The 27601-nt window shown below is 42.4% G+C and overlaps 1 protein-coding gene across 7 annotated transcripts in view; it reads right to left on the minus strand.

Moving 5' to 3' along the window:
* Positions 1-13890: 13890 nt before the first annotated feature.
* arhgap27l (Rho GTPase activating protein 27, like) overlaps positions 13891-27601 on the minus strand; it is a 45094-nt gene continuing 31383 nt past the window's right edge. For 6 of the 7 annotated variants that reach the window (XM_039826161.1, XM_039826163.1, XM_039826157.1 and 3 more), the window contains 17 exons: positions 25527-25682; positions 24183-24242; positions 23941-23997; positions 23769-23864; positions 23542-23622; positions 22347-22412; positions 21863-21930; positions 21683-21770; positions 21265-21366; positions 21037-21135; positions 20834-20906; positions 20036-20155; positions 19844-19942; positions 17739-17816; positions 16859-16993; positions 16589-16694; positions 13891-14333 (listed from right to left, as the gene is read on the minus strand). In XM_039826161.1, the coding sequence (XP_039682095.1) occupies positions 14156-14333; positions 16589-16694; positions 16859-16993; positions 17739-17816; positions 19844-19942; positions 20036-20155; positions 20834-20906; positions 21037-21135; positions 21265-21366; positions 21683-21770; positions 21863-21930; positions 22347-22412; positions 23542-23622; positions 23769-23864; positions 23941-23997; positions 24183-24242; positions 25527-25682 (1662 nt within the window). In that variant the 3' untranslated portion in view covers positions 13891-14155. The remainder of the gene's footprint in view (positions 14334-16588; positions 16695-16858; positions 16994-17738; positions 17817-19843; positions 19943-20035; positions 20156-20833; positions 20907-21036; positions 21136-21264; positions 21367-21682; positions 21771-21862; positions 21931-22346; positions 22413-23541; positions 23623-23768; positions 23865-23940; positions 23998-24182; positions 24243-25526; positions 25683-27601) is intronic. The other variant, XM_039826162.1, reaches the window with a different exon arrangement.

Raw genomic sequence — 27601 nt, forward strand, 5'->3', positions numbered from 1 at the left:
TTTTATTAAATCGGAATTCGGACCACAGTGTTTGTGTCACTTCCTGTTCAGCCTGAAGGCTGCTGGAATCAGCTGGAAAACTGTCCGATTTGAGAGCGGACTTTTGTCACCGCCCCCGGCTGCTGCCGCCTGCTCTCGTCTACTTTACAGGCGAGGCGCACTTCATCTTGAACGAGCCTATTGTCACTTGATTTGAAGTTCAGTACGCTCAAAATGTCCGGTCAGCACAAGTCCGGAGCTCGGAAAAGGAAAGAAAAGAGAAGAAGAAAATAGAGGCCTTAGAGATTTTCTAAACAAATATTTAAAAAAGGTGGTGACGGTGAAGCTGGAACTGTCAACGTAGAGCAAGGTAAGAACCAGCGCAGCCAACGTTTACTAGTCATGTAACGTAACGTAACAGGCCAGCTCTCATGTTAACGTCCATTAGCTCGTATAAAAGCCTGACACAACACGTTAACTTTTACAGAAACAGTTGAGTTTGGTAGCTCCATCAGTAAGGATGAGACAGAGAGGAGAGAGATCCAGCTGCTGTCAGGTGACAGAGAGAGTTGCAGCCCCGCAACGGAGGGACAGAGTCAGGCTATCGGTGAGAGAGAGAGAGAGAGATAGAGAGAGAGTGATGGGGGGGGGCTCGCTGCCCTGTCGGAGAGTCTGACCAGGATGGATCAGAGACTGATTACACACTTGATTTCAGTGAGAGACGTGAGGAGAGGAAGAGCAAGGGAAAAGGAGAGATCTGGCCGCGAGGGGGGGGCCCATCTAAGATCTCGTCCCGGGCCCAGGCAAGACTGTCAGCTGGCCTGGCAGAATATATAAATCCAGGATAACTGATAAAGCGAGGCTTGACCTAGTCTAATCTGTGCATCCTGGCAGATGCGTTCTGGTGGAACAGACAAAGGAAGGAGAACAGGTCAGGCTGAAAGGAAGACTAGTCGAGGAAGAACCAGTCAAACTGAAAGGAAAGGAAAGACCAGTCAAGCTGAAGGAAAGAACAAAGTAAACGGAGAACCGGTCAAACTAAAGGAAAACCGATTAGAGCAAGGAAGAAACCAATCAAACTGAAACAGAGCAAAACAGAAACCAGTCAAACCAAAGGAAGGAAAGATAAGTCAAACTAAGGAAGGCGCGACAAAGTCAAACAAAACATGCGCAGAAGGAACAAAGTCAAACGAAGATCGTCAAACTAAGGAAAAGTCAATCAAACGAAAACAGTCAAACTAAGGACTTGCACGATCAAACAAGAGAACCGATCAAACAAAGGAAGAATCAAACAGAAGCGACAAAGACTCCGCAAAACAACGAAGACGCTCATCAACAGGAAGGAAAGACGGAACAAGGAACCTACGGGAACCCTAAACAAAGGAAGGGAAAACCAACAAACAGGAAAACAACCAGATCAAACAAAGGAAAAACACTCGAAAAACAAAAGCAGCAAGGCTCGAAATCAACAAGAGAAAACCATCAACTAAAGGAAACAACGTCAAACAAGAAAAGACCGATCACAAACCGTACAAGAGCCCGAACAACAGCGCAAAACCAATAGACAAGAAAGGCTCATCAACGAAGAGCATCACACGGCCCAGAAGGAGCTTCGCAAGTCAAGCAAAGGAAAGAAACGAAAAGAAGGAAAGAAGACAACGAACCATCAAGCAAAGACCGTAAATCAAACAAGGGAAGGTAGCAAAACCGATCAGGCAAAAAGAAGTCGACAAGAACTAAACAAAAGAAAACCAATCAAACAGCAAAGAAGCAAAAGGCAATCTAACAACAGGAAGAACCGTCACAAGGAACTAGATCAACAAAGAGAAGAACAAAGTCAAACTGAAAGGAAGAAGCAACTCAGTCAAACTGAAGTACGTCAAACGAAACAAGTCAAACAAAACCTTTCGATCAGACTAAAGGAAAGGCAACAAATCAGGCTAAGAGAGACAGCACGATCAAACAAAAGGAAGAACCGATCAGACAAAGGAAGGGCGACAAGTCAAACTGAGAGGAAGCACGAGTCAGACTGGGGAGGAGAGAACAAGTCAGGCTGAGGAGGAGAGACTAGGTCAGGCTGAGGAGGAGAGACTAGGTCAGGCTGAGGAGGAGAGACTAGGTCAGGCTGAGGAGGAGAGACTAGGTCAGACTGAGGAGGAGCGACTAGGTCAGGCTGAGGAGGAGCGACTAGGTCAGACTGAGGAGGAGCGACTAGGTCAGACTGAGGAGGAGAGACTAGGTCAGACTGAGGAGGAGCGACTAGGTCAGACTGAGGAGGAGAGACTAGGTCGAGTCAGGCTGAAGTAATTCAGATAGATGAGCGTCCACAACTTTCCTCAAAAGACCGCGAGGTCGATCACAGATTTACTGATGCCAAAATGGAGAATACGCATTGTTCATACTTTATACAGAGTGAGCAGCAGCTTCTTGTGGAAGTATGACGACGTGAAACACATTATTTGTATAAAAAGAAAAGAAACATGGCCGCTGTAATGAAACAGCGAGAAAGCGTAGCAGACGATCACGGAACGACTGAATGCGTAATTGTAGCCGAAATATATTAACTGACCACAGCTCTGAATTGAAGCTGTCATAATCATACCATTCAAGGATTAGGCTACTAATCATTTTCACAAATTAACAGTTGTACTCTTTGCCTTAAAAGTGAGCAGAAGATAATGTTACTCAATTTTCTACAACGCTAGAATACGATGCGTAAATATCTCTTTCACTCTGTTCCTCCCTCTCTCTCTGGGCTAAAATATAAATGTCCTAAGTCATATTAACTTCCACTGCTCGCTTTTAATGCAAAGTGTACAACTGCTCGTTTTTGCAAATGACAGTGACTCATTGAATGGTTTCAGTTAAGAGCAGTATTTCATAAATGTATATTTTTAGACTATCATTCAGTCGGTCCGCTATTATCTGCCACGCTTTTTCTCGCGTTTCATTTATTTTTTTATTTTTTATAGAGGCAGAGTTTCCTTCTCTACATATTATATGCCTTGCTCCCTGTATGGACATAGAAAATAAAGACACTGAAGAAATTGGACTCTAAAATCTAGAAACTATGAAGATAATTAAGTGATAAATTCCATGCACACTGTAAACATGAATGGAACAGAGTATATTCATCAGTTATTTTCCCCCAGCAATATATAAGGTCAAAAACCATTGAGGTGTCCTCTCCCTGTTGTTACATGAATGTACAGTAGCCTACATCACTAGATACTGGTCCAGAGAACTAAGACTATCATTTGGGAGGATTCTACAATTAGGATATGTTCTTAAATTGTACAATCCTCCCAAATTATATTCCCAGTTTACTGGACAACACAAATTATGTGCTAAGAATGCCAAATACAATGCACATGGAAGTGGAACAAACATGATCCTTATTGTTAAAGATTGTTAAAAAAAAATTAATCAACTAAAATAATTCAAGGTGCAGTGGTCAACTATAGAAATGTACAGCATGTTATGTATTGCCCTTAGTAACAGACTTCATTTAAAACACATTTGAAATGTTATCAGCCTTTTCTAATTATCTCAACAACTGCCATAATATATTCATCAAACTTCTAACAACAATATGTGAACATTAGTCTTCATACAGCAGTATAACAGTAACAATGACTGTCACATGAATAATTATAAATAAAAAAATAATGGTCACAACTTTAAATAATAACAGTACTTAAATAAACAGCAAAATGCACCTGTTGTATTTTAATCCAGGCTGATAATAACAACAGGGTAAAACCTCTGCTGGGTGATCAGAAAAGGCTCCAGGATTAAATAAATCCTGGCTGTTAGCCTGGTCAGGAGCAGGCTAGCTGCACAGAATAAATCTCCATGGTGATTTATGTGCCTCCGCTTTCGTGAAACCGAATCAAGGCTTAATTCATCCAGGATAACTGGGAAATCCCAACTTAATCCCTTATCTTGGTTTTGTGAAACAGGCCCCAGGTTGTTGGGACCAGTTGATTTGCTATGTTGACCTTTTTCACAGCAGACATGTTGACATGTCAGAGTAGGAACAGCACAGGTGTATTCAAAACCCTTCAGTCTCTGGAGAAACAAACTGGCAAAAAAATCTGCTTAATGGGTGACAAATTCTGTCTTAATAACAAAGTGAAAGAGGTTTCTTTTAAAATCTTACATAAAATATAGCCAGTAAAAAGGACATCAAAGATATTTAAACTTGATATTGAATATTCTTGTACTTTCTGTGAACTAGAAGAAGAAACAATCTGTCATCTGTTCTTTCACTGTATGTATACTAAAATATTTTGGGTAGATGTTCAACATCTAATAAGACAGATCACTGGGCAATCAATTAAACTTAAGGATGAAGATATTTTTATTTGTTTTGAAGGCAATGAGTTGGACAACGATGTTGTTTATTTTGTTCAATTAATCTTGTTATTGGGTAAATTCTACATTCACAAGAAGAAATGGGCCGACTCCAAACCAAGCTTTGAACACTTCTTTCAAGAACTGCACCAATATGGCAAAACTATAAGAGACATTAAAAATAAGAAGGCAATTAAGACTGGAAGTGTGTTTGAAAAATTTCTCATGTACCGGTGATACATTTGACTTAATATGTACTACACTTTTCTACTTTTTATTTATTTTCTACATATAGTTTTCTCTGTATATGCACCTCTGGTAGTGACTTCTTGTATATGTACATACTGGCGATGTACCTATGTTCTTTACTAAATAAAAAATAAAAAATAATGATGGCTGCATTCCACTTAAGAGAGGCCCTGGTCAGGTGCAGATTAATGCACAGGCTTACGGCTGCAGCCTAGGGGCCCCATGTGTGCATTGGCCATTGACTAGACAATTTATTATTAGGCTATTTTAAATTTACTTCAGGAAGAACAAAAAACAAAGCAAGTGATTGGATAGATTGGGTCACATCTATCCAATCATAGGAGGGAGCGAACAGAGGGGCAGAGATCAGAACAAAAAATCCTAAGCACCATGCTGGAGAGACCATACACATGGTGTTCATAGAAAATGGAAAATACAAAGATCGTGATCTTCTGCCACACAAGTATTGATTTCTAAACAGCACATCGCCAGGTGTGTGTTTGTGTTATCTGCAGGACAACCAACGGGAAAGGACACGGATAATGTTGTATTTTTATACCTGGGCCTATTTATGAATAATTTGAAACATGTTATGTCTGTGTATGTTTCTTGGCAGAGGCATTTGTCCACAATAAACAGTTTATTGTCATTAAAATATGTTCAGTGAACCAAAGTTGCCTCCATCAAACGTCAGTTGTCAACAACACGTCACCAAACTGGGAAACTCGGTTATCAAAATCCAGCCCCAGTTCCCCTCCTCTGTTCCCACAGGAAGTTAATGGTGACATTTTCACTGGGAAAAACGTTTTTCCGATGTCCATGAATGCACGGAAAGTTCACCTGTTCGTGGGTCAGCCGCGCCCCTGGCAGAGATGGAGGGAATCCCCGCCCCCCCTCCACCTGTTGCTGCGGAGGAAAGGACACAAAAGAGGCCGAAAAATCCTGCTACCTATAGCTCGGATCCTGCATGTTGGGATGAAATTGATGAATACATGAGGGCATAATTGGATTAAAACGGAACCTAAAAGTTGCCAGAACAAAGACGCAGATGTTGCTGCCTCAGAAAGACAACATAAACACCAAAAGAGGTAGGCTGCTTTTCCAAAACCCTGTTTAAAAGGAAACTGGAAAATGGTGAATCGCAGCCAAAAGAATGGCTGTTGTATTCCCCCTCAAAAGGCATCGTGTTGTGTCGCACTAATTATTTGGGAACAGTGATATTCAAGTGACTTTAAAAAATGCAGCCGTACGCCTAGCTGGACATGAGGGATCCGAGTGCCACAGATAGGCAATGCTTGCTTATGTTTCGCGCTGAGAGATTTAGATCTAAAAAAAGGAGTTGACAATGAATGCTAATATTGGACCAAGATTTTAAAGAGGGTGGTTGCGGTGGTGAAAATCAAGAAAGAAAAAATACTAAAGGTGGGATGATTATGCAACAATATGTAGCCTATGTTGTGCTGCTGTTTCATTATTGTTGTTAGTAACAGTGTTATGTGCTGCTGCTGTGTTATTGTTTTTATTTTTTTTTATTTTATTCACAGTTTAGTGTTTTGCACAGTGGTTTGTGTCTCAGTAATTATCAGTGATGGAATGTACTCCAGTACTGTACTTGAGTCCAAATGTTGAGGTACTTGTACTTTACTTGAGTCTTTTCTTTTCATGCCACTTTCTACTTCTACTCCGCTACATTTCAGAGAGAAATATTGGACTTATTTCTCCACTACACTCATCTGTTCCAGCTTTAGTTACTAGTTACTATAGTTACTCCACTACATTCATCTGTTCCAGCTTTAGTTACTAGTTACTATAGTTACTCCACTACATTCATCTGTTCCAGCTTTAGTTACTAGTTCCTTTAGTTACTCCACTACATTCATCTGTTCCAGCTTTAGTTACTAGTTACTTTAGTTACTCCACTACATTCATCTGTTCCAGCTTTAGTTACTAGTTACTTTAGTTACTCCGCTACATTCATCTGTTCCAGCTTTAGTTACTAGTTACTTTAGTTACTCCGCTACATTAATCTGTTCCAGCTTTAGTTACTAGTTACTTTAGTTACTCCTCTACATTCATCTGTTCCAGCTTTAGTTACTAGTTACTTTAGTTACTCCACTACATTCATCTGTTCCAGCTTTAGTTACTCGTTACTTTAGTTACTCCATTACATTCATCTGTTCCAGCTTTAGTTACTAGTTACTTTAGTTACTCCATTACATTCATCTGTTCCAACTTTAGTTACTAGTTCCTTTAGTTACTCCGCTACATTCATCTGTTACAGCTTTAGTTACTAGTTACTTTAGTTACTCCGCTACATTCATCTGTTCCAGCTTTAGTTACTAGTTACTTTAGTTACTCCGCTACATTCATCTGTTCCAGCTTTAGTTACTAGTTCCTTTAGTTACTCCGCTACATTCATCTGTTCCAGCTTTAGTTACTAGTTACTTTAGTTACTCCGCTACATTCATCTGTTCCAGCTTTAGTTACTAGTTACTTTAGTTACTCCGCTACATTCATCTGTTCCAGCTTTAGTTACTAGTTCCTTTAGTTACTCCACTACATTCATCTGTTCCAGCTTTAGTTACTAGTTCCTTTAGTTACTCCACTACATTCATCTGTTCCAGCTTTAGTTACTAGTTACTTTAGTTACTCCATTACATTCATCTGTTACAGCTTTAGTTACTAGTTACTTTACATGTTCAGATTTCTGCACACAGAACACATGGAGTTTATAAATCTGATGTTTGATTCTAAAGTAAACTAGCCGACAATATAACGGCTACAAGTCACGCTGAGATGATTAGACCATTAACCACTAGTTGATTGACAGAACTGTTTGGTTTGTTTAAAAAACGTCAGGATTTTTTCGACATTCAGTAGTTTCACTTTTAATATTTCAAGATTATTTTCCTGATGATACCTACATACTTTTACTTAAGTAACATTTCCAATGCCAGTATGGTATTAGTACTTTTACTGAAGTAAAAGATCTGAATACTTCTTCCACCACTGGTAATGATGTTGTGATGTTGCCTCAGTAAAACATGGTGTTCTGCACTGCTGCAGATGCTGTAGCCTGTTGGTTATAAAGATAACCGATGCTGTAGCCTGTTGGTTATAAAGCTAACAGATGCTGTAGCCTGTTGGTTATAAAGCTAACCGATGCTGTAGCCTGTTGGTTATAAAGCTAACAGATGCTGTAGCCTACCTGTTGGTTATAAAGCTAACCGATGCTGTAGCCTGTTGGTTATAAAGCTAACCGATGCTGTAGCCTGTTGGTTATAAAGATAACCGATGCTGTAGCCTACCTGTTGGTTATAAAGCTAACAGATGCTGTAGCCTGTTGGTTATAAAGCTAACAGATGCTGTAGCCTGTTGGTTATAAAGCTTACCGATGCTGTAGCCTGTTGGTTATAAAGCTAACCAATGCTGTAGCCTCTTGGTTATAAAGCTAACAGATGCTGTAGCCTACCTGTTGGTTATAAAGCTAACCGATGCTGTAGCCTGTTGGTTATAAAGCTAACAGATGCTGTAGCCAGTTGGTTATAAAGCTAACCGATGCTGTAGCCTGTTGGTTATAAAGCTAACAGATGCTGTAGCCTGTTGGTTATAAAGCTATCCGATGCTGTAGCCTGTTGGTTATAAAGCTAACAGATGCTGTAGCCAGTTGGTTATAAAGCTAACCGATGCTGTAGCCTGTTGGTTATAAAGCTAACAGATGCTGTAGCCTGTTGGTTATAAAGCTATCCGATGCTGTAGCCTGTTGGTTATAAAGCTAACAGATGCTGTAGCCTACCTGTTGGTTATAAAGCTAACAGATGCTGTAGCCTGTTGGTTATAAAGCTAACCGATGCTGTAGCCTGTTGGTTATAAAGCTAACAGATGCTGTAGCCTACCTGTTGGTTATAAAGCTAACAGATGCTGTAGCCTGTTGGTTATAAAGCTAACAGATGCTGTAGCCTGTTGGTTATAAAGCTAACCGATGCTGTAGCCTGTTGGTTATAAAGCTAACCAATGCTGTAGCCTCTTGGTTATAAAGCTAACAGATGTTGTAGCCTACCTGTTGGTTATAAAGCTAACCAATGCTGTAGCCTCTTGGTTATAAAGCTAACAGATGTTGTAGCCTACCTGTTGGTTATAAAGCTAACCGATGCTGTAGCCTGTTGGTTATAAAGCTAACAGATGCTGTAGCCTGTTGGTTATAAAGCTAACCGATGCTGTAGCCTGTTGGTTATAAAGCTAACAGATGCTGTAGCCTGTTGGTTATAAAGCTAACAGATGCTGTAGCCTGTTGGTTATAAAGCTATCCGATGCTGTAGCCTGTTGGTTATAAAGCTAACAGATGCTGTAGCCTACCTGTTGGTTATAAAGCTAACCGATGCTGTAGCCTGTTGGTTATAAAGCTAACAGATGCTGTAACCTGTTGGTTATAAAGCTAACAGATGCTGTAGCCTGTTGGTTATAAAGCTAACAGATGCTGTAGTCTGTTGGTTATAAAGCTAACAGATGCTGTAGCCTGTTGGTTATAAAGCTAACAGATGCTGTAGTCTGTTGGTTATAAAGCTAACCGATGCTGTAGCCTGTTGGTGTATTAAGCTAAAAGTGATTAACAGCTTGCTGTTGAACTGTGAATCCAGGGAATTGTGCTGCTTTCCAGTTTAGTTACATTTCCATTGTAATTTTTTGGGGCTGTGGTGGCAGAGGTTAATATCTGGTATTCTTTCCACTTACATCTCTGTTGATGTTAGTTTTATGATGTAGTTTTCTCATTTCACGTGTGTGTGTGTGTGTGTGTGTGTGTGTGTGTGTCAGTTCAACTTATTTGCGTGAGGACCATGTATGGCACTAAATACATTTTTCCAGTAAAGAACAATGATTAAGGGGGGGCCTCACACAAAGAGCAGCCTAGGGGCCCCTGATAATCAGCCCCTGCGGAGAGCATAGGTATATGTAAGGAGATAAGGCACAGGCTAATTATTGATCACTAACATGCTAGTTAACATTAGTAATTAAACTTAAACAGCTAATGGAAGTCCAAACTGCCTGAGAGCTTCTCCTGTACTATACGGTAATTCCTCTACTGTGTGACAGTAAGTCTCAGCTCGGTCTCATGGAAGTTCGTGTAAATGTGACGTTATTTGAATCTATTGATACGTGTTCACGGAGACGTTTTTGTCGTTTTTTTACGTGGTGGACAACACGAAAATGATGGGTCAAACAACACAGGACTTTCACCCGGGCGAGCGGGGATCGCGTCCCGTTTGCAGCGCTTTGTTTCCCGGGGATGGCGTCCCTGCGTGTGGCGTTTTGTCCCGCGTGTTACTGTGGCGCGTCTCCGCGCGTAAACCCTTTCCCGGCGTTTAAGGCCCTTTCCCCGTAAGTTTTTTCCTAAACCCAACCTCCGCCATCCCATTATTGTGGGGCGTCCCCAGCGGGCCGCCTTGCGGGCCGTCTCGCGGGCGCCTCCCGGCTTATGGAGTGTCTTTTTCGGCCGCCTCCCGGCAGGTCCCCAGCGGGCCGCCTCGCGGGCGCCTCCCGGCTTATGGAGCGACCTTTTCGGCCGCCTCCCGGCGTCCTTTCCCCGAGAAAATAATGTGACATTTACACGTAAAAAATAATGTGACATTTACACGTAAAAAACGAGAAAAACGTCTCCGTGAACACGTGTCAATAGATTAAGAATAACATGGACATTTACACGTAAAAAACGAGAAAAACGTCTCCGTGAACACGTGTCAATAGATTAAGAATAACATGGACATTTACACGAACTGCCGTGAGACCGGGTTGTAAGTCTCGTGGTTATGACTCAATCGTTTGCCTATTTTTATAAAAGCGTCTGCTACGGAGCCATAACGTGAGATACAAGGTAATGGAGCCTTTTATACATTGTCGTGTTTCTTTAGAAATAAACAACGGACAAATAAGAGTCTTTAAACTCTTCAGATGTGAAGTTATTCACTGTCAAAGTGACGTCAAAATGAATGGGAGTCAATGGGATGCTAACGGCGGGTGAAGGCTTGTTAGTAACAAAATGGCGCCATAGGAGCTACCAGTTGTGGAGAGAGGCTTACCCCCTTGTAAAAAACTGGGACTTTGGGAAATATAAAGTCTACTTGTGCTACACTGGGGGGTTAAAGAACACAACAGGACGCTGCTTAAGATGATGCTATGACGTCCCGTTTCCACAGAGCTGCGCCAAACAAAGCTGACAGAAGCACAGAAGTAAAGAGTTATGATCCACCGTCTCGTCCAGTAGCAGTGCCGTGAACTGACACGTAACAACATACTTTATATTATATTATATTTTAGATATATTTTGAAATGTCATCTGTGTTTTTTCTTCTTCACAAGGGATAAATAAAGGTATTTCCGCTGTAAAATTGGTGCATAAAAGTGTATCATAATACAGGTAATGAAGTCTTTGACGCTCAAAATTTCCATGGGGGAGGACACCCAGACCCCCCACTATGATATGCCCCCCCCATTCTGGCCCACATATATATAGGCCCATACATACAGTACAGTATACCCACTACAATACATTAGACTACACCACTGGTGTAGACTATCATAGTGATGAGAATGATGCATGGCGGTAGAATTCAATATAAAACACAATCAACGGTAGGTAGAAGTTAATCTGGCATCACTCGTTGCCATGGCTTACGTTCTCTATAGTATGGAGACTATCTCTCCACCGTTACATATCCCATTACGCCCTTGCATATTATATATGAAAAAACACTCAGGAACAGTGACATACAGATCAGTTTTTATTTGTATTAAAGGTCAGTAAAATACCCTCTTATGTACAGAGTTTAAACTGCTAATCGTCCGTGTTAACTTTGTTCTATATCTGTAATACAGAAACTCAATACTATAAAAACATACAGCATTGTGCAGATTATCAATTCTAAAACTCAGCAACAGCAGTAAAAATGTTCCTGTAAAACCTAGAATCCCTTAAAAATTAACATTTCCTGTAGTTTTCTGCCTAATAACTTGTGGAGTCCCTCAGGGAAATATTCTGGGTCCTCTCAACTTTCTATTAACCCTTATTTTGATTTAAAGTAACTTCTCGGTTTATCTTTCTCTAATCTCCATCCTCCTTTAGTGTTATTCATCTGTTAAAAACAACACTTCATGCTGTATGTGACTGATGTGTTTAATACCAATGTTTTGTTTGTCAAACTACAGTAAAATATGATCTTGGCATCAGCACACACTGACTAAGAAATGAAGCTCTGCAATTAATCCAAATTTTAATCCTGATTACGATTTATGATCACCAAAACAGAATAATCGAGAACGATGATTTTGCACATTATGTTTTGTAGTAAACTCTTCTTTAGTCTTGTGTTCTTAAGTCTGAAGGGAAATGTTACAGTTGAAGGTGTTTTCACTGTTGATTTCTTTCACTGTTTCACTGTTTTTTAACTTCAAAAAATGCAACATCTTTCCATGTTAAATAATCCTGGTTGACCCAAATAATTGTATTAATGGCTTCATTAAAAATGGAGCAGCCCTACTAAGAAAGTGACTTTTCTGTGCTACTGTTACTTCCTTACTGAGACTCTACGAACAAGTACATAAACACGTCAATTTCTTAATTAACTGAACAACAAACATCCCGACAACACCACCTGAAGAGCAGCAGAGTTCAGCAGTTACAAAGACACCATCTGCTGACTGGATGCACCAGAGCAGCGTCACAGCATGAACCATGTATGTACAGAAAGCTACGCCAAGGTAAGCACTGCAGCTTGTATGTATTCCATGTTTCTTTTGCTGTATGCACCACATTAAAAGGTGCTGTATAAGAATGCTGTGGACTGCGTAGGGAGGAGTTTTTGGGGGATGTTTGGGTCATAAAACATAAAACACAGGAGTTGCATGCTGGGAGTGGAGTTCGCTTCCCGGGAAACATACAAGACTTGCACCCAGGAAATGCATGTTCCTTGGGAGTGTTTTAATCCAAACCACCATATTTGTCCTAATCTTAAACTATACTGTGTGTCATGGATGCCCTGCACTTCTTAACTGAGCAACAAATTTACCTACGGGTACAAATAAAGTAACCTGAACCTGAGAACCAGTCCAGGGTTGTAGGTGGTTCCACTCAGGGTCTAAAAGTGTGATGTAATGCTGGTGGTCTGGAGATGGGAGCATTATGTTACTCAACACGTTCCAGGTTCAACAGCCCATACATTTAGATGTCCAAAGAAAGGCGGAGGTGATGTTTGGGGTCCCGAGTTCTACCAGGTTGTAGATAAACTTGTTGGGACAGTTTCCTGTCACCTGCCTCCTCTAATAACAGCTGACAATGTTCAATGAACAATTTCACACCGCCGTGCCGGCTCCAAAAACTGAAGAAACAACAATCCCAAAGCAGGAGCTCAGCGTCTCGCCTGTGACTCACACAATCCTGCGCCGTTATGTTTTCCATGTAGCCCTGGCGTAAAATAAGGCTGGTGATGTAAGGCTGGGGGTCTGGTAGTTGGAGCATTAAGTACTCAACAGTTTCAAGGTTCAACAGCCCATATTTCCAATGAAAGGCGGAGATGATGTTTGGGTCCGGAGTTTTACGAGGTTGTAGATGAACTTGTTGGGACAGTTCTTTCTCAAAGTGAGAAAATGTTTATTTAAGGTGCCAAGTGATCGTGTTTCTGTTTGGTCTGTTGCGTTGAAGGAGCTGTGAAGCTGCTGGTTAAAGTTTCAGGATGAGGCAAGGGTTCGATGTAGTTACACTCAACTTCTACCTGGATTATTCAGAGCACAGCGGCTAGTGAAAGGCATCATATAGTCTGCAGGCTAGGGTTAGGGTTAAAAACTAGTCCAGGGTTTTAGGCAGGATCTGGACATTGTTGGGAGAGTTTTGCTCAAAGTGAGATATCTTGAGGTTTTAAGGTGCCAAGAAAATACGTTCCATTTTGGTCTGTTACCGTGGAAAAAAAGAGCAACGCTGCTGTCAAAGGGTTCAAACCAGTCCAGGGTTCTAGGTGGTTCCTCTGAAGGTCTTCTTGGGTTATTTAAGGCACAGTGGTTAGAAAAAGGCATCATGTAGCCGCAGATTCCAGGTTCGAAAGGAGGTCCAAAATTCGAGAAGGTTCAGGCAACATTTACACTGCTACGTTTTAGTTTGTAAGTGGAGAAACGTTGGCGTCAGTGTCGGCGTTTCCAAATGTCTCTAGTTTAGGGGCTCAGAAACGCCAGAGCAGGGGGAATGAGAGGGGGAAATATCAGAGCAGGGGGAATGAGAGGGGGAAACACCAGAGCAGGGGGAAGGAGAGGGGGAAATGTCAGAGCAGGGGGAAGGAGAGGGGGAAATGTCAGAGCAGGGGGAATGAAAGGGGGAAACACCAAACACCAGAGCAGGGGGAATGAGAAGGTGAAACGTAGCAGAAGATCTTCCTTTTTAAACTAAAACGTAGCAGTGTAGATGTACCCGGAGACACTTTGGAAGATGTTTGGCAGGTCTCGCGGTGGTTGGGAGGCTTCTCGGAGAACCGTCGCAGGTTCTGGATGTTCTGGAGGTTCCTCTCCCCCTGGGAGAAGAGGTCTGTTTCCTTTAACTCTGGGAGAAGACGGTGTGGTACTCGTTGAGCATGAGCTCCACTATTTGGCTCTGGAACACCATGTGGACCGTCATGTTGGCTGACTCAGTCTGCGGGCGGAGCAACGTGGGGCCAAACACAATGGCAACGCTCTGAACTGACATCCTGTTAGAGTCCTTGTGCTCAATAACCCTGCAGAGAGAGAGGCAGAGAGAGAGAGAGAGAGAGAGAGAGAGAGAGAGAGAGAGAGAGAGAGAGAGAGAAATCCAACAATAAGTCTCCTGTTTAGAGTCTCCAAGTTTAGAGTGCAAAGAAGTTCAAACTAATAATGAAGGTGCTCTTTGGAAGGGAACACAAAAAGTTCAAAGACCTAATAGCCTTTATTTAGAGGGCTATTTCATTTTGCAATTGTTTGTATGTTGTATGTATTCTAGTCTATATCCTCAATGTTTCACTTCCGGGATTGCTCCGTTGCCACCGAAAATTTCGCCGGATGAGCCCTCATGGATTTGTGAGGACTATGGTTAACTGCTGCTCAGATCTCTGCAGGGTAAATCCAGACAGCTAGCTAGACTATCTGTTTAATCGGAGTTTTCTGTAGCACGACTAAAACTACTTTTGAACGTCCACATGTTCCACCAAAACCAGTTCCTTCCTGAGACTATTTAGCAGAGACACCGGGGCTCCGTCGGGAGCTTAGCCCCGCCCACGATGATTGTGACTTTATAAATACTATTGAAGTAGTTGCACATTTGTACATTCTTCCTTGTGAATATTTTTTGAATAGTTGTTTTTGTATTCTATCCTATTTATTATGTCTTGTATATTCTGTATGTGTGCTGTGTCTCTGATATTTTTCTATTGTAGCACTGACATTTCCCAATTTGGGATCAATAAAGTCAATCTAATCTAATTAAAATAGAGCTGAGTAATAACCTATGCACCGCTGCACAAACCCTGCAGAAGGCTTAGCGCAGCGCCATAGAAACCTTGGATGTGATTTTGTATTTCTTCTATGTAATGTGTTGGTGTGAATGCTAGAAGGCAACCCTATGTTCTTCTACGTATTTATTATTATTTTTCTGAACCTTTTTTTCCACATTAACTCGTTCCACACTTTTCAACATAGAAACTGCATTCAAACATCAAAACGTTCAGCACCATTAGGACATTGCTGCTTCTATACAAAATTTCCATAACTTTTACAATTTCAGAAGTATTCAACATTTTCAGGGAAATTTTCCCCCATTCAAGTGAATGGATGGAATTTTCAAATTTGACACAAATTCATACATTTTCAACTGCTGTCTACTCATTCATACATTGACTGAGAAACACCATTCAAACTTTAAATGTTCCTCATCTTTCATATGTTATGGGAAGCGTCAGCCTTTCAGCATTCACACATGCATTCTCTGGGCTAGATTTATCAAGCCGTCTGCGCCTGTTTCCAGGCGCTAATTGGTCGCAAAGACGGACGTAACCGATGCGGGCTATTTACAAACAGGGCGCACTTGGGTAAAATGGCAGATTGTCTGCCACATGAGCGAGAAGAGACAAGTTGCGCTGTCAATATGCGTTCGTGGGAGGGTCGTGGGGAAAGTGGGAGTTCCACCCAAAAAGGTGGGAGGATAAGCTCAAAGTGCACCTAATTATATATCCCGTGGTGTTTACAAAGACTGTCAGTAAGAGCGCGTCTCTATTCTGCGGGGGAAATTCTCCGCCTCTTTAAACCAGCCGCAGTCGAGTTTCCTAGTAGACCTTTATGCCGCTGGTGAAATGGCAACAGTAATCTGAGCAAGACGAAGACATAGGCGAGGCTGAAAATATTTTTAACACAAGAATCATACTTTGTCAGTGAACACAACATCATTTAGCGTTACAGATCAAGCAGCCATGCAATATTAGAGTTACTGGAAGAAATCAAAGATGAAATTGAATCTCCCACTCAGCGTTCACATCCCATTCCAGCAGTTGTTAAACTCCTCGCTACATTACAAATATATTGGCATCAGGATCATTTCAAACAGTCATTGCATCAGCAGTGGGAATATGGCAGTCTGCACTCAGCCGTATCATAGCACCAGTACCGTTTTGCTACAGCGCAATCTACGGTCTAGTGGGCGGAGAAAGACGCTGATTGGCTGATGGGTGTCAGGGTTGATAAATACTACGCAAAATGTGGAAGCATAGCGTGCGCTATTACCGAACTCGCATAAACAGACGCAGCGCAAACTGCGCTAGTGTTAGTAAATCAGGCCCTCTAGTTCTTTATGTTCTGCAACAAATGAACTCAATTAAACCATAAACAACACTGGCTGACATGGATCATCTTCCCCGGCTCCACCCTCTCGTCATGTCTGGCTCCAAAAAGACAAGATGGCGACGGCAACCTCAACCAATGGGTGAGGTTATTTTACAGTGGGTGTGTCTGGGAGTGAGCTCACCTGCGCAGGTGTTTGAACAGCAGCTCCATGGTGTCGTGGTTGGGCAGAGGCAGAGAGCGAACCAGGTCCTTCATGTAGGACACCCTCAGGCTGTAGTCCTGGACTTCTGCAGGGAGACAAACACACAGACATCTTATAAATATGTTTCATTTATGTAAATGTTAGCATGGCTGTGATGATGTAGGGTGTTTGTGTATATGTTAGCATATGTTAGCATGGCTGAGGTGTGTTCAGTATGGGATGTGTGTGTGTGTGTGTGTGTGTACTGACGGATGGCGGCGATGAACTTGTCGAAGCAGCTGAAGGGGAACAGCGGCTCGGGGAGCTCCCGCAGGAAGAGCTTCAGAGCTCCGGTGATCACATGGATCTCCTCCCACTGGCCGTCCTCCAGGTCCAGGTGCTCCTCTGCACACACACACACACACACACACACACACACACACACACACACACACACACACACACACACACACACACACACACACACACACACACACACACACACACACACACACACACACACACACACACACACACACACACACACACAGGGACAGAAACATACAGACAGACACACCCAATGAGACAACAGGGACAGAAACTGGGACAGAATGAGGAAAAGACACAAGGACTATGTTTACATTCACTTTCTTCCTACAGGAAGTAAACATGGACCTAATCTGTTGCCTAGCGATGCCAGGGAAACGGTCTATATATTTGTTGGAGAGAAATAAAGATTCCACTTTAGTCTCTGTCTAATGGCATGAACTATTCCCAAAACTATAAGCCAGTGTCTGTCCGACTGATCACTGCAGCTGATCAGTGTTAGCTTTATCTGCTGTCTCTGGCAGATCAGGGTCTAATGCACTCAATTAAAAAACAGACGCTAATACCTTCTCTAATACGAGTTCCTTTAATAAAAGACGCTAACACCTTCCATCTGTCTCTCTGCGTGTTCTGATGATCAATGTAGCCGTGCCTCAGCTTTATTAAAACAGCATTATCAGGCCACAGCTGGTAGTAGTAAAACAGACAGTTTAGCATAACTGACAGAGAGACTGTTTACACTACGTCTACATTCACACTGATATTCTCAATCAGTTTATATATATATATATATATATATATAATATAATAATCAGACTGTTACCGTGATCTGCTCTGTGTCGCAGCTTCTGGATCACAGCCAGGTTCCCACTCACTCTGTAGATCCCGTCTACGTCCAGACCTGAACAACACACACACACACACACACACACACACACACACACACACACACACACACACACACACACACACACAGTTACACATTCAGTCTGTGTGTTTGTATTAAATGTGAATTAAAAAAAGTGCACAAAAACTGCTAAATATACTATAAAGGCCCCAAAAACATTGAGAAACTTTGAACAAAGTATATAGTATGTAGAAGGATATAGTATATAGAAGTATGTAGTGTATAGCAGTATGTAGTGTATAGAAGTATATAGTATATAGAAGTAAATAGCAGTATGTAGTGTATAGAAGTATATAGTATATAGCAGTATGTAGTGTATAGAAGTATATAGTATATAGCAGTATGTAGTGTATAGAAGTATATAGTATTTGCAGTATGTAGTATATAGAAGTATATAGTATATAGCAGCATGTAGTGTATAGAAGTATATAGTATTTGCAGTATGGAGTGTATAGAAGTATATAGTATATAGCAGCATGTAGTGTATAGAAGTATATAGTATTTGCAGTATGGAGTGTATAGAAGTATATAGTATATAGCAGCATGTAGTGTATAGAAGTATATAGTATATAGCAGTATGGAGTGTATAGAAGTATATAGTATATAGCAGTATATAGTATATAGAAGTATATAGCAGTATGTAGTGTATAGAAGTATATAGTATATAGCAGTATGTAGTGTATAGAAGTATATAGTATATAGCAGTATGTAGTGTATAGAAGTATATAGTATTTGCAGTATGTAGTATATAGAAGTATATAGTATATAGCAGCATGTAGTGTATAGAAGTATATAGTATATAGCAGTATGGAGTGTATAGAAGTATATAGTATATAGCAGTATATAGTATATAGAAGTATATAGCAGTATGTAGTGTATAGAAGTATATAGTATATAGCAGTATGTAGTGTATAGAAGTATATAGTATTTGCAGTATGTAGTATATAGAAGTATGTAGTGTATAGAAGTATGTAGTATATAGCAGTTTATGCCATGGTCTGGGTGAATACTCGATTCTGATTGGCTGCTGGGTGTCCATTATAAAGTGATGTAGGACACCTACTAAAGGAGTTCGGTGAAACTGACTGTTTACTGTTCTAAATGAATGCGCTACATTAAATCAAAAAGGAAATGTGGATTTATTATTTCCAACTCGTCCTCTGAACACCACAGGATGGCGCTAACACACACAGGCTGCAAGAAGTCAGTTCTACTGGCCCTCTGGACTGACTTTGTTTCACAGAGAATAACGTTATCTCACATATCTCAGCTCGCTGCTTCAGGCTGCGCCGCTGCAGCCGACAGTAACGTTACACATCGCGGATCTAATTCTTCGTAAAAGTCGTTATATTGTTTTGGGGACAATGACATGGCTGATGGCTAGCTTGTCTTGTTGTTCAACATACTGTCAAATTATTTTTACTGATTGCCAACTGTACACAATGTTATTGACTTTGGATCTTGCTAGCATAGCGTTAGCTTTCTGGCTCGTAGCTAAACTGAAGGCTTCTATTATATATCTATGGGGTTCTATCAGCTGAGCGGACTATATAAATATCTCCGGTTGCTAAGGGAGGCAAGTCGTATCTATGGTTCAAGAAGAACCATAGATACGACTTGCCTCCCTTAGGAACCTGAAGGATGGGAATGATTGTTCCAGGTATTAGTCAAACCGTCAGGCGTAACCAGGGAAACGGAGTTATTGTTTGGATAAACTTTAGATCTTGATTGTAAAACTAAAATATGAACTACTGTTTTAAAAATGTGTTATTTGGCAAGTGACCATGGTATAAGCGGGTTAATGCCCTTCGAGGTGTCCATTGTCAGGTAGTAATGGACTTCGTCCGACGCGGAGGACGGTTGCCTCCGCCGAAGTCCATTACTACCTGACAATGGACACCTCGTCGGGCATTAACCCTTACATGTAGTGTATAGAAGTATATAGTATATAGAAGTATGTAGTGTATAGAAGTATATAGCAGTATATAGTATGTAGAATTATATAGCATTATGTAGTGTACCTCTCCTCTCCACCGTTCGGATACACTTCTCCAGGAACTTTGGGATGGTGGCGTTCTCTCTGTGGCAGAGCGTGTCCAGGTGACAGCCAAACACGTTGTCTGAAACACACAGCATCAGCAAGATGATGATGATGATGATGATGACGACATCACATACACTTCTTATTGTGGGTCACCATGGAAACAGCTTACCTCTGATATAGCCCTTCTCCTTGACGCTCTGCAGCGTCGGCCTTCGCTGGAGGAAGCGCCGGAGTTTGGTCCGAACTCGCGTCTGCTCTGAGTCGGCGGTTCCTGTTGACGTCCGGCTCGCTAAAGCACAGGAGAAGATGAAGAAGAGACATTTCAGGGATATAACATCCATCTCCTCTGTGTCATAACTTCAGACTTAGAGCTCCCTGGGAGCCAGTGTTTGGGTCTCTGAAGGGACTTTTACTTTGGTAGAATCCCACCCATGTTGGGACTTTATTTTGAAAAGACACTGTTTATAGTCTGGTTGAATGCCACCCATGTTTGGACTTTATTTTGAAAAGACACTGTTTATAGTCTGGTTGAATGCCACCCATGTTGGGACTTTATTTTGAAAAGACACTGTTTATAGTCTGGTTGAATCCCACCCATGTTGGGACTTTATTTTGAAAAGACACTGTTTATAGTCTGGTTGAATCCTACCCATGTTGGGACTTTATTTTGAAAAGACACTGTTTATAGTTTGGTCGAATCCCGCCCATGTTGGGACTTTATTTTGAAAAGACACTGTTTATAGTTTGGTTGAATCCCGCCCATGTTGGGACTTTATTTTGAAAAGACACTGTTTATAGTTTGGTTGAATCCCGCCCATGTTGGGACTTTATTTTGAAAAGACAGTGTTTCTGTAGCGAGGGGAAGCTGACTGGTCCAAGGCTGCCGCTGCGCCGTAGTCTGACCAGTTGGGAGTGACCAGGGACAGATGAAGACCATGTGATAGGATCAGAAAGCACAGGGACTCACCGGTCCTCTTCCTGTCTTTGTCCTCTTTATCTGAAGCAGCTTCGTCCTCGTCCTCCGTCAGATAACCCTGATCCTGAAACACACACTACAGCTGAGACCTGAGAGGAGGTGTGTGTGTGTGTGTGTGTGTGTGTGTGTGTGTGTGTGTGTGTGTGTGTGTGTGTGTGTGTGTGTGTGTGTGTGTGTGTGTGTGTGTGTGTTACCAGCTGTTTGATGGTGTCCTGCATCACTTTGAGCCAGTCGGTGATGATGCTCTCCGTGTCGTACTGCATCAGATACTCGCAGCCGTGACGTGTCTTCAGCTGCACAATCACACACACACACACACACACACACACACACACACACACACACAGGTTACTACAGCAACCGTTGCCATGGTGAGAGAACCCTGAGAGTGCGTGTAGTGGGCGCGGTAGCGGGCGGCCTACCTCCAGGACGTTCTTCTTGGAGGACTTGTCCTTGGCGGCGCGACCCACCGAGGCTCCTCGCAACTCCACCGTGTACTCCGGAACGATCTGAGACGATTTATTCTGAAGGGCAGGACACAGGAAGTCAGCAGCATCCAATCAGAAGGTCCAATCACATATAACATATTGTTGTTATATTTAATATCCTCAAACTGAATGTGCAGTGACATGTGTTAAATTTTTTTATTTTAATTGGTTTGAAATCGGCTAAAGATTGTGCGTGTGCAGATTGTGTGTGTGCAGATTGTGCGTGTGCAGATTGTGTGTGTGCAGATTTTGTGTGTGCAGATTGTGCGTGTGCAGATTGTGCGTGTGCAGATTGTGTGTGGCCCTGATGGCTTATATATGTGATAATAAGATGCTGTGTGGTGGGTCTTACAGCGGTCCCAGGAGGGGCAGATTTGGGGTCTCTGTGGAAGGTTAGGATCCCTCCGTGCAGGACGGTCCACGACTGACTCCAGTTCTTCCTGTCAGACACAGAAACACACAACATCCCATCATGTACAAGAACATCATGGAGAAGACTCTTACTCACAAACAGAGAGAAGAAATGGCTCACCTGATCTTTTTGCCGTTATCGGCTACTTTGGTCTTATTCATGATGCCTGCTTTCTCCAGCAGATGGCCCTGCACAGACACAGAGACAGGTCAACATGGGAGTGGGGTGTGTGTGTGTGTGTGTGTGTGTGTGTGTGTGTGTGTGTGTGTGTGTGTGTGTGTGTGTGTGTGTGTGTGTGTGAGAACCATCACCAGAGCTTCAGGATTTTTGGTTAGTAGTTGGTTGAAAAACTTTGTGGTATAATAAGTATCATTTTGGGAAAAATACTTTTTTTAAAGAATTGCACAGCGTGCTCTTGAGAAATCTAATCTTTATTAGACCCCCCGTTAGTGACCAAGATGTTAGTTTAATTTTTCTTCGTTAGTTAGAACAACGGTTAGTAAAAACACCCGGCCCCATGGACACGTTTCCATGGTAACTACAGGAGATCTGACCCACGGCCACCAGACAGACACCCGACAGCCAATCAGGTCGCGGCACGTACGTGTGGCTGGCGGGAGCCGACGCTCCGGTCGGACAGATTCCTCTTCAGGGCGGGTCTGTCAGGAAGCTAACGGGATGACATCACAGGGTGACATCACAGGGGGTGGATCAATGAATGATGGGTGAAAGACAGAAGAACAGATGGACAGGGTTGAGAGGAAGGGTGAGACTGTCTCGACGTGTTTGCAAAAGTTATCTTCACACAAAAAAGTTTATCAAAAAGTTGAAAGAAATGTCGAAAAAAGCAGCGAAATTTTTTTTCAAAAAAAGTCAAAATAGCGTTGAAAAAGTTTGGAGAAAAAAAACAAAAACTAAGCGTAAAAACCCCCATGAAAAAACATTGAAAAATAGTCTGAAAAATGTAAAGAACAGACATTTTAACAGTAAAGGAGAGACATGTGAGACAGGTGAGTGTGTGAGAGACAGGTGAGTGTGTGAGAAAGGTGTGAGACAGGTGAGTGTGTGAGAGAGACAGGTGAGTGTGTGAGAGACAGTGTGTGTGTGTGAGACAGGAGAGTGTGAGTGAGACAGGTGAGTGTGAGTGAGAGACAGGTGAGTGTGTGTGTGTTTGTGTGTGTGAGACAGGTGAGTGTGTGTGTGTGTGAGACAGGTGAGTGTGTGTGAGATAGGTGAGTGTGAGAGGTAGGTGAGTGTGTGTGAGACAATTGAGTGTGTGAGACAGGTGAGTGTGTGTGAGACAGGTGAGTGTGTGAGAGACAGTGAGTGTGTGTGAGGCAGGTGAGTATGTGAGACAGATGAGTATGTGTGAGACAGGTGAGAGTGTGTGTGAGACAGGTGAGTGTGTGTGAGACAGGTGAGAGTGTGTGAGACAGGTGAGTGTGTGTGAGACAGGTGAGAGACAGGTGAGTGTGTGTGTGAGACAGGTGAGTGTGTGTGAGACAGGTGAGAGACAGGTGAGTGTGTGTGTGAGACAGGTGAGTGTGAGAGACAGGTGTGTGTGTGAGACAGGTGAGTGTGTGTATAAGACAGGTGAGTGTGTGAGACAGGTGAGAGTGTGTGAGATAGGTGAGTGTGTGTGAGACAGGTGAGTGTGAGAGACAGGTGAGAGTGTGTGTGTGAGAGACAGGTCAGAGTGTTTGAGACAGGTGAGTGTGTGAGACATGTGAGAGTGTGTGAGACAGGTGAGAGTGTGTGTGAGACAGGTGAGAGTGTGTGTGAGACAGGTGAGTGTGTACCTGTTGACTGTCTGGAGATTGTCTGTTGACGGAGATGTCGGTGAAGTCGGAGACGTTCCTCCGGTGGCTCGGAGCAAACGTCTAAAACACACAAACAGTTTTAATTAGTCGAAAAAAAATTTGATATAAGCATTGAAAAAAAAAAATGTGGGGGTTTAAAATGCGTTTTTTTCAACCCATTAAAAAAGCATTGTTTTCTTGAGAAGTTATCTTGCTGTTTGACTCACGTCTTCGGCCACGCTGTGTCTCCAGTTCCTGGCCGACGCCGTCGTTCCCTCCTCAGAAACTCCGTTTCCCATCAGCCTCTGGGGCAGAGACGGAATCTGGAACAATCAAAGAATGGTTAAAGTGAGAATGAGAGCTGCGGTGGCCAGACGACTTGATGTGTTGCCTGGTTACCTCCTGTAGATGGGCTCTGGGAATCAGCGGCACCACCGCTGGCTGCTGCTGAGGATTCTGGGAAAAACAAAAACGGACATTTAATATTCAAGATGACAAGATAAAAAAGTGTGTGTGTGTGTGTGTGTCTGTGTGTTTGTGTGTCTGTGTGTGTGTGTGTGTGTCTGTGTGTGTGTGTGTGTGTGTGTGTCTGTGTGTGTGTGTGTGTGTCTGTGTGTGTGTGTGTGTGTGTGTGTGTGTACCGTTGTGAAGACGGTGTCATTGTGGTGGTTAACAGGATAATCTTCCTCTGGCAGCGGAGGCTTCAGTTTAAACACAAACACAGTTATTAAACATGTTGAAACACGTTAAACATTATAAACATGACTGGTTTCACTGATATTTATTTACTTTCTTTTCAATATTTCACACAATAGAACATGTGTAGGTGACCATGGTGATGCTGATTTATTCTGGAATCAGACAGCAGCCTTCTAGAATTGAGTGATTCAGATGCGTAACTATCGGTAAGCAGGGTACGCGGTTGCCACTGGTGGTCAAAAAGGTTAACTTCATGCCCTGGTGGGGAGTAAATGTAGCTCTGTGTCTTTGCAGTGTGGGGAGCAAATGCAGCTCTGTGTCTTTGCAGTGTGGCCAGTAAATGCAGCAAAATGGTGTTTGGCTTCCCTGCATGTTGCAATGGTGTGGAGACCCTTCACTCATTTACCAACAAAAGTCCGCCAGAAGAACAAAAACCTTCTTCTGCATATACTGCCCACACTGCAGAGGCACAGAGCCGGTTTAACATTTCACTTTAAACGTTTTCACGCAAACAATGAAACATGGGATTCATTCAGACGTAAAAAAAGTTGTTTTTGTCCCAAGTACTTTCACACAGAACGGCATTATTGCGCGGCGAACAAGGTTGAATTTTCTGAGCTTAAAGACATCAACCAATCACCTTGTGTTGTTTAATTACTAGGATCATAACACAACAACACAGAGGCTGCTGTCCTAACTACAGACTGTACAAACAGAAAACTTTATTACTCCATTCAACCCTGACAAAGGCAGCGTTTACCAGAGACGATCTTTCCATTCTTGCCTTTCACAATAAAAGCCCTAGACATATGCTACAAAGAGGGAATTTAATTACAGCCTTTAACCCTCCTTGACCCATTTTCTAAAAGTTTCTATATCGGAAATTTGGGTTTCTTTCAACCAAATTGTCAAAAGAAAATAACGTGGATGGTTCCATACAACGTTCTTCACAAGTTAAATAAATGATCGGTTCACTTCTTTCAGTGAATTTGGGTGTTTTATTTTATTTTATAGCATTGCTGAAAAGATTATGAATGAACGTTGAAAAATGTGACAAAAATGTCAGAAAAAGTGCAGAAAAAAGGGAAAAAAAATTGACAAAAACATCAGATAATGTAACAAAAACGTCAGGAAAAGTGACAAAAGTGTTAAAAAAAGACAACCAAATTTTTTTTCCAAATTTGACCCAGAAAAACATTAAGTTGCATGGTCGACGGGAAGATAACACGAGGGTTAAGTCTGGAAGACTTGAGTCATCTAAAAGCAGACGTGTGTCTGGATCGTACCGGGCCTGCGGTGGGCTTCCTGTTGGTGGTGGATCCTGGGGGTGAGGAGGGCGACGGCGGCTCCGGGGCGTCCCAGGACGTGGCTCCTGATGCGGGATTGTAGTAGTAAAACCTCCCAGAGACTTCGTCCACCAGCTGCTCCCAAACACAGGAACCCTGACAGGAAGCAGACACGGTTTACTTTAAGTAGAATACTACTACTCTTCTTTAGTTAGGAAGACGACAGGTGTGTTTCTACCGCTCCGTAGAGAGCAGACTGCCTGCAAGATCTGCACACCTCCCCAAAACTAGTTTGACTGAAAGAAAGCCCCGAGCATACAGACACCCTCTGTTTACAACGTTTCAGGACAATTCAAACACAAACTAACAGACCCAGAAACACAGAACTGCTCTTAACACATCTCAAGATTAGGGATGAATTCAGCAGAAAATTTTGTTTTTACTTTCTTTCATATATATTCATAATGACATACTATCTCGCACCTGGTGCAGCAAAAAGCCTGACCCAAGTCTCTTTGCTAGTTTAAGACCAACGCAGTTGTCAGTTTCCTGTCCAGCGCCCACGTCGTTTAAATAACAAATACACCTGGGCTCATCTGTGGCCCATGGGCGTGCTGGTCTTACAGGGAGGTGTGTTCAGGTGCATTCTGGGCGTGCTGGTCTTACAGGGAGGTGTGTTCAGGTGCATTCTGGGCGTGCTAGTCTTACAGGGAGGTGTGTTCAGGTGCATTCTGGGAGTATTGCTATCTTGAGGCAGCGGGAAGTGATCGCGCCATAGACCAACAAAAACCTGGTCTAAAGTCAATAACGCAGCATTTCATTTTTATTTTAACAGAGCATTAGTAAAATGCTACTAGGCTCGTGCACAGAACGTGCACACTATGCTTGTTACACACACAGGGACGCACAGCAGCACACACACACACACACACACACACACACGCAGAAGATTACAAATAAAAATATTACAGACAAATCCTCCATCATAACAGCAATGCTCCAAGGTCCAAACGCGCCTGGCTTTTAAAGGAAAGGGAGATGATCTCTGATTGGTTTATTACATGTTACGCCTAAAACACACCTCTGATTAATGAAGATACTAAGGACAACCCTTTTGGAACATGCGCCCGGCGCACGGACCCTTTCTTCCGCCGTCAAACTAGCAGAAGTGGATTTGGACACGCCCTAAACGCACCTGCACCAGGCGCTTCACACCGTGACCTCAGATCGTTAAAATAGGGTCCATAGTCTCTTTTATATGTACTTATTCACCTGTTTTGCACGTTTGCTGATGTTTGCACAAGTACTATAACAATAAAGACTACTTCTTTTTTTTCTTCTTCTTCTTTTTTTCTTTTCTTTCTTTTTTCTGACAAACAGAACAACAGAAGGAAGTGAGACGGAACAATAACAGAACTGACAAGACGGGACTGGACAGGACAGTTGACAAACACCAGGATGTATTAATAATTGGGTAGAATGATCTACGATTCATAGACTTAGGGGACCAGGTATCTTCAAAGGCTGACATTTGCTTCTTTCTGTGTGCATTGTGTTTTTCCACTGATATGTATTCTGAGATTGATTGATGTGGCAAGAATTCTTTGATTTCCAGTTTTGGAGGTCTACTTTCTTAGCGACAGCTAGAGAAATGAACAACAGATTCGTGAATTTTTGCGGGATGTGGATTTCAGAGATATCACCAAGGAGACAGAGTGTTGGAGATTATGGGATGCTGTAGCTCAGGGTGGTGGACTGTGTCTCAGTGACCAGGATCCAGAATGAGTGAACTGGTTGACAGAGCCACATGGTGTGCAGATAGTCGTCTGTGCTACCTAAGGTGCATTGTGAACAGATACCTGTGTTGCTAGGCCCATTTTGAACATTTTCCTTTGGGTGATATGAGTCCTATGAATGACTTTATATTGTATTAGCTGTAGGTTGGTGTTAGCGGTCATGGAGAAGGTATTCTTACAGATTTGTTCCCAGTAATCAGGGGTGGGAGAGAAGGCCAGATCAGCTTCCCACTTGGTTGTTGGGAGTGTTATTGTTGTGTTTAGGTTGGAAATCATTGT

This window comes from Perca fluviatilis, chromosome 15 (genome assembly GCF_010015445.1).
Source record: "Perca fluviatilis chromosome 15, GENO_Pfluv_1.0, whole genome shotgun sequence".
In the NCBI taxonomy this organism is placed as follows: domain Eukaryota; kingdom Metazoa; phylum Chordata; class Actinopteri; order Perciformes; family Percidae; genus Perca; species Perca fluviatilis.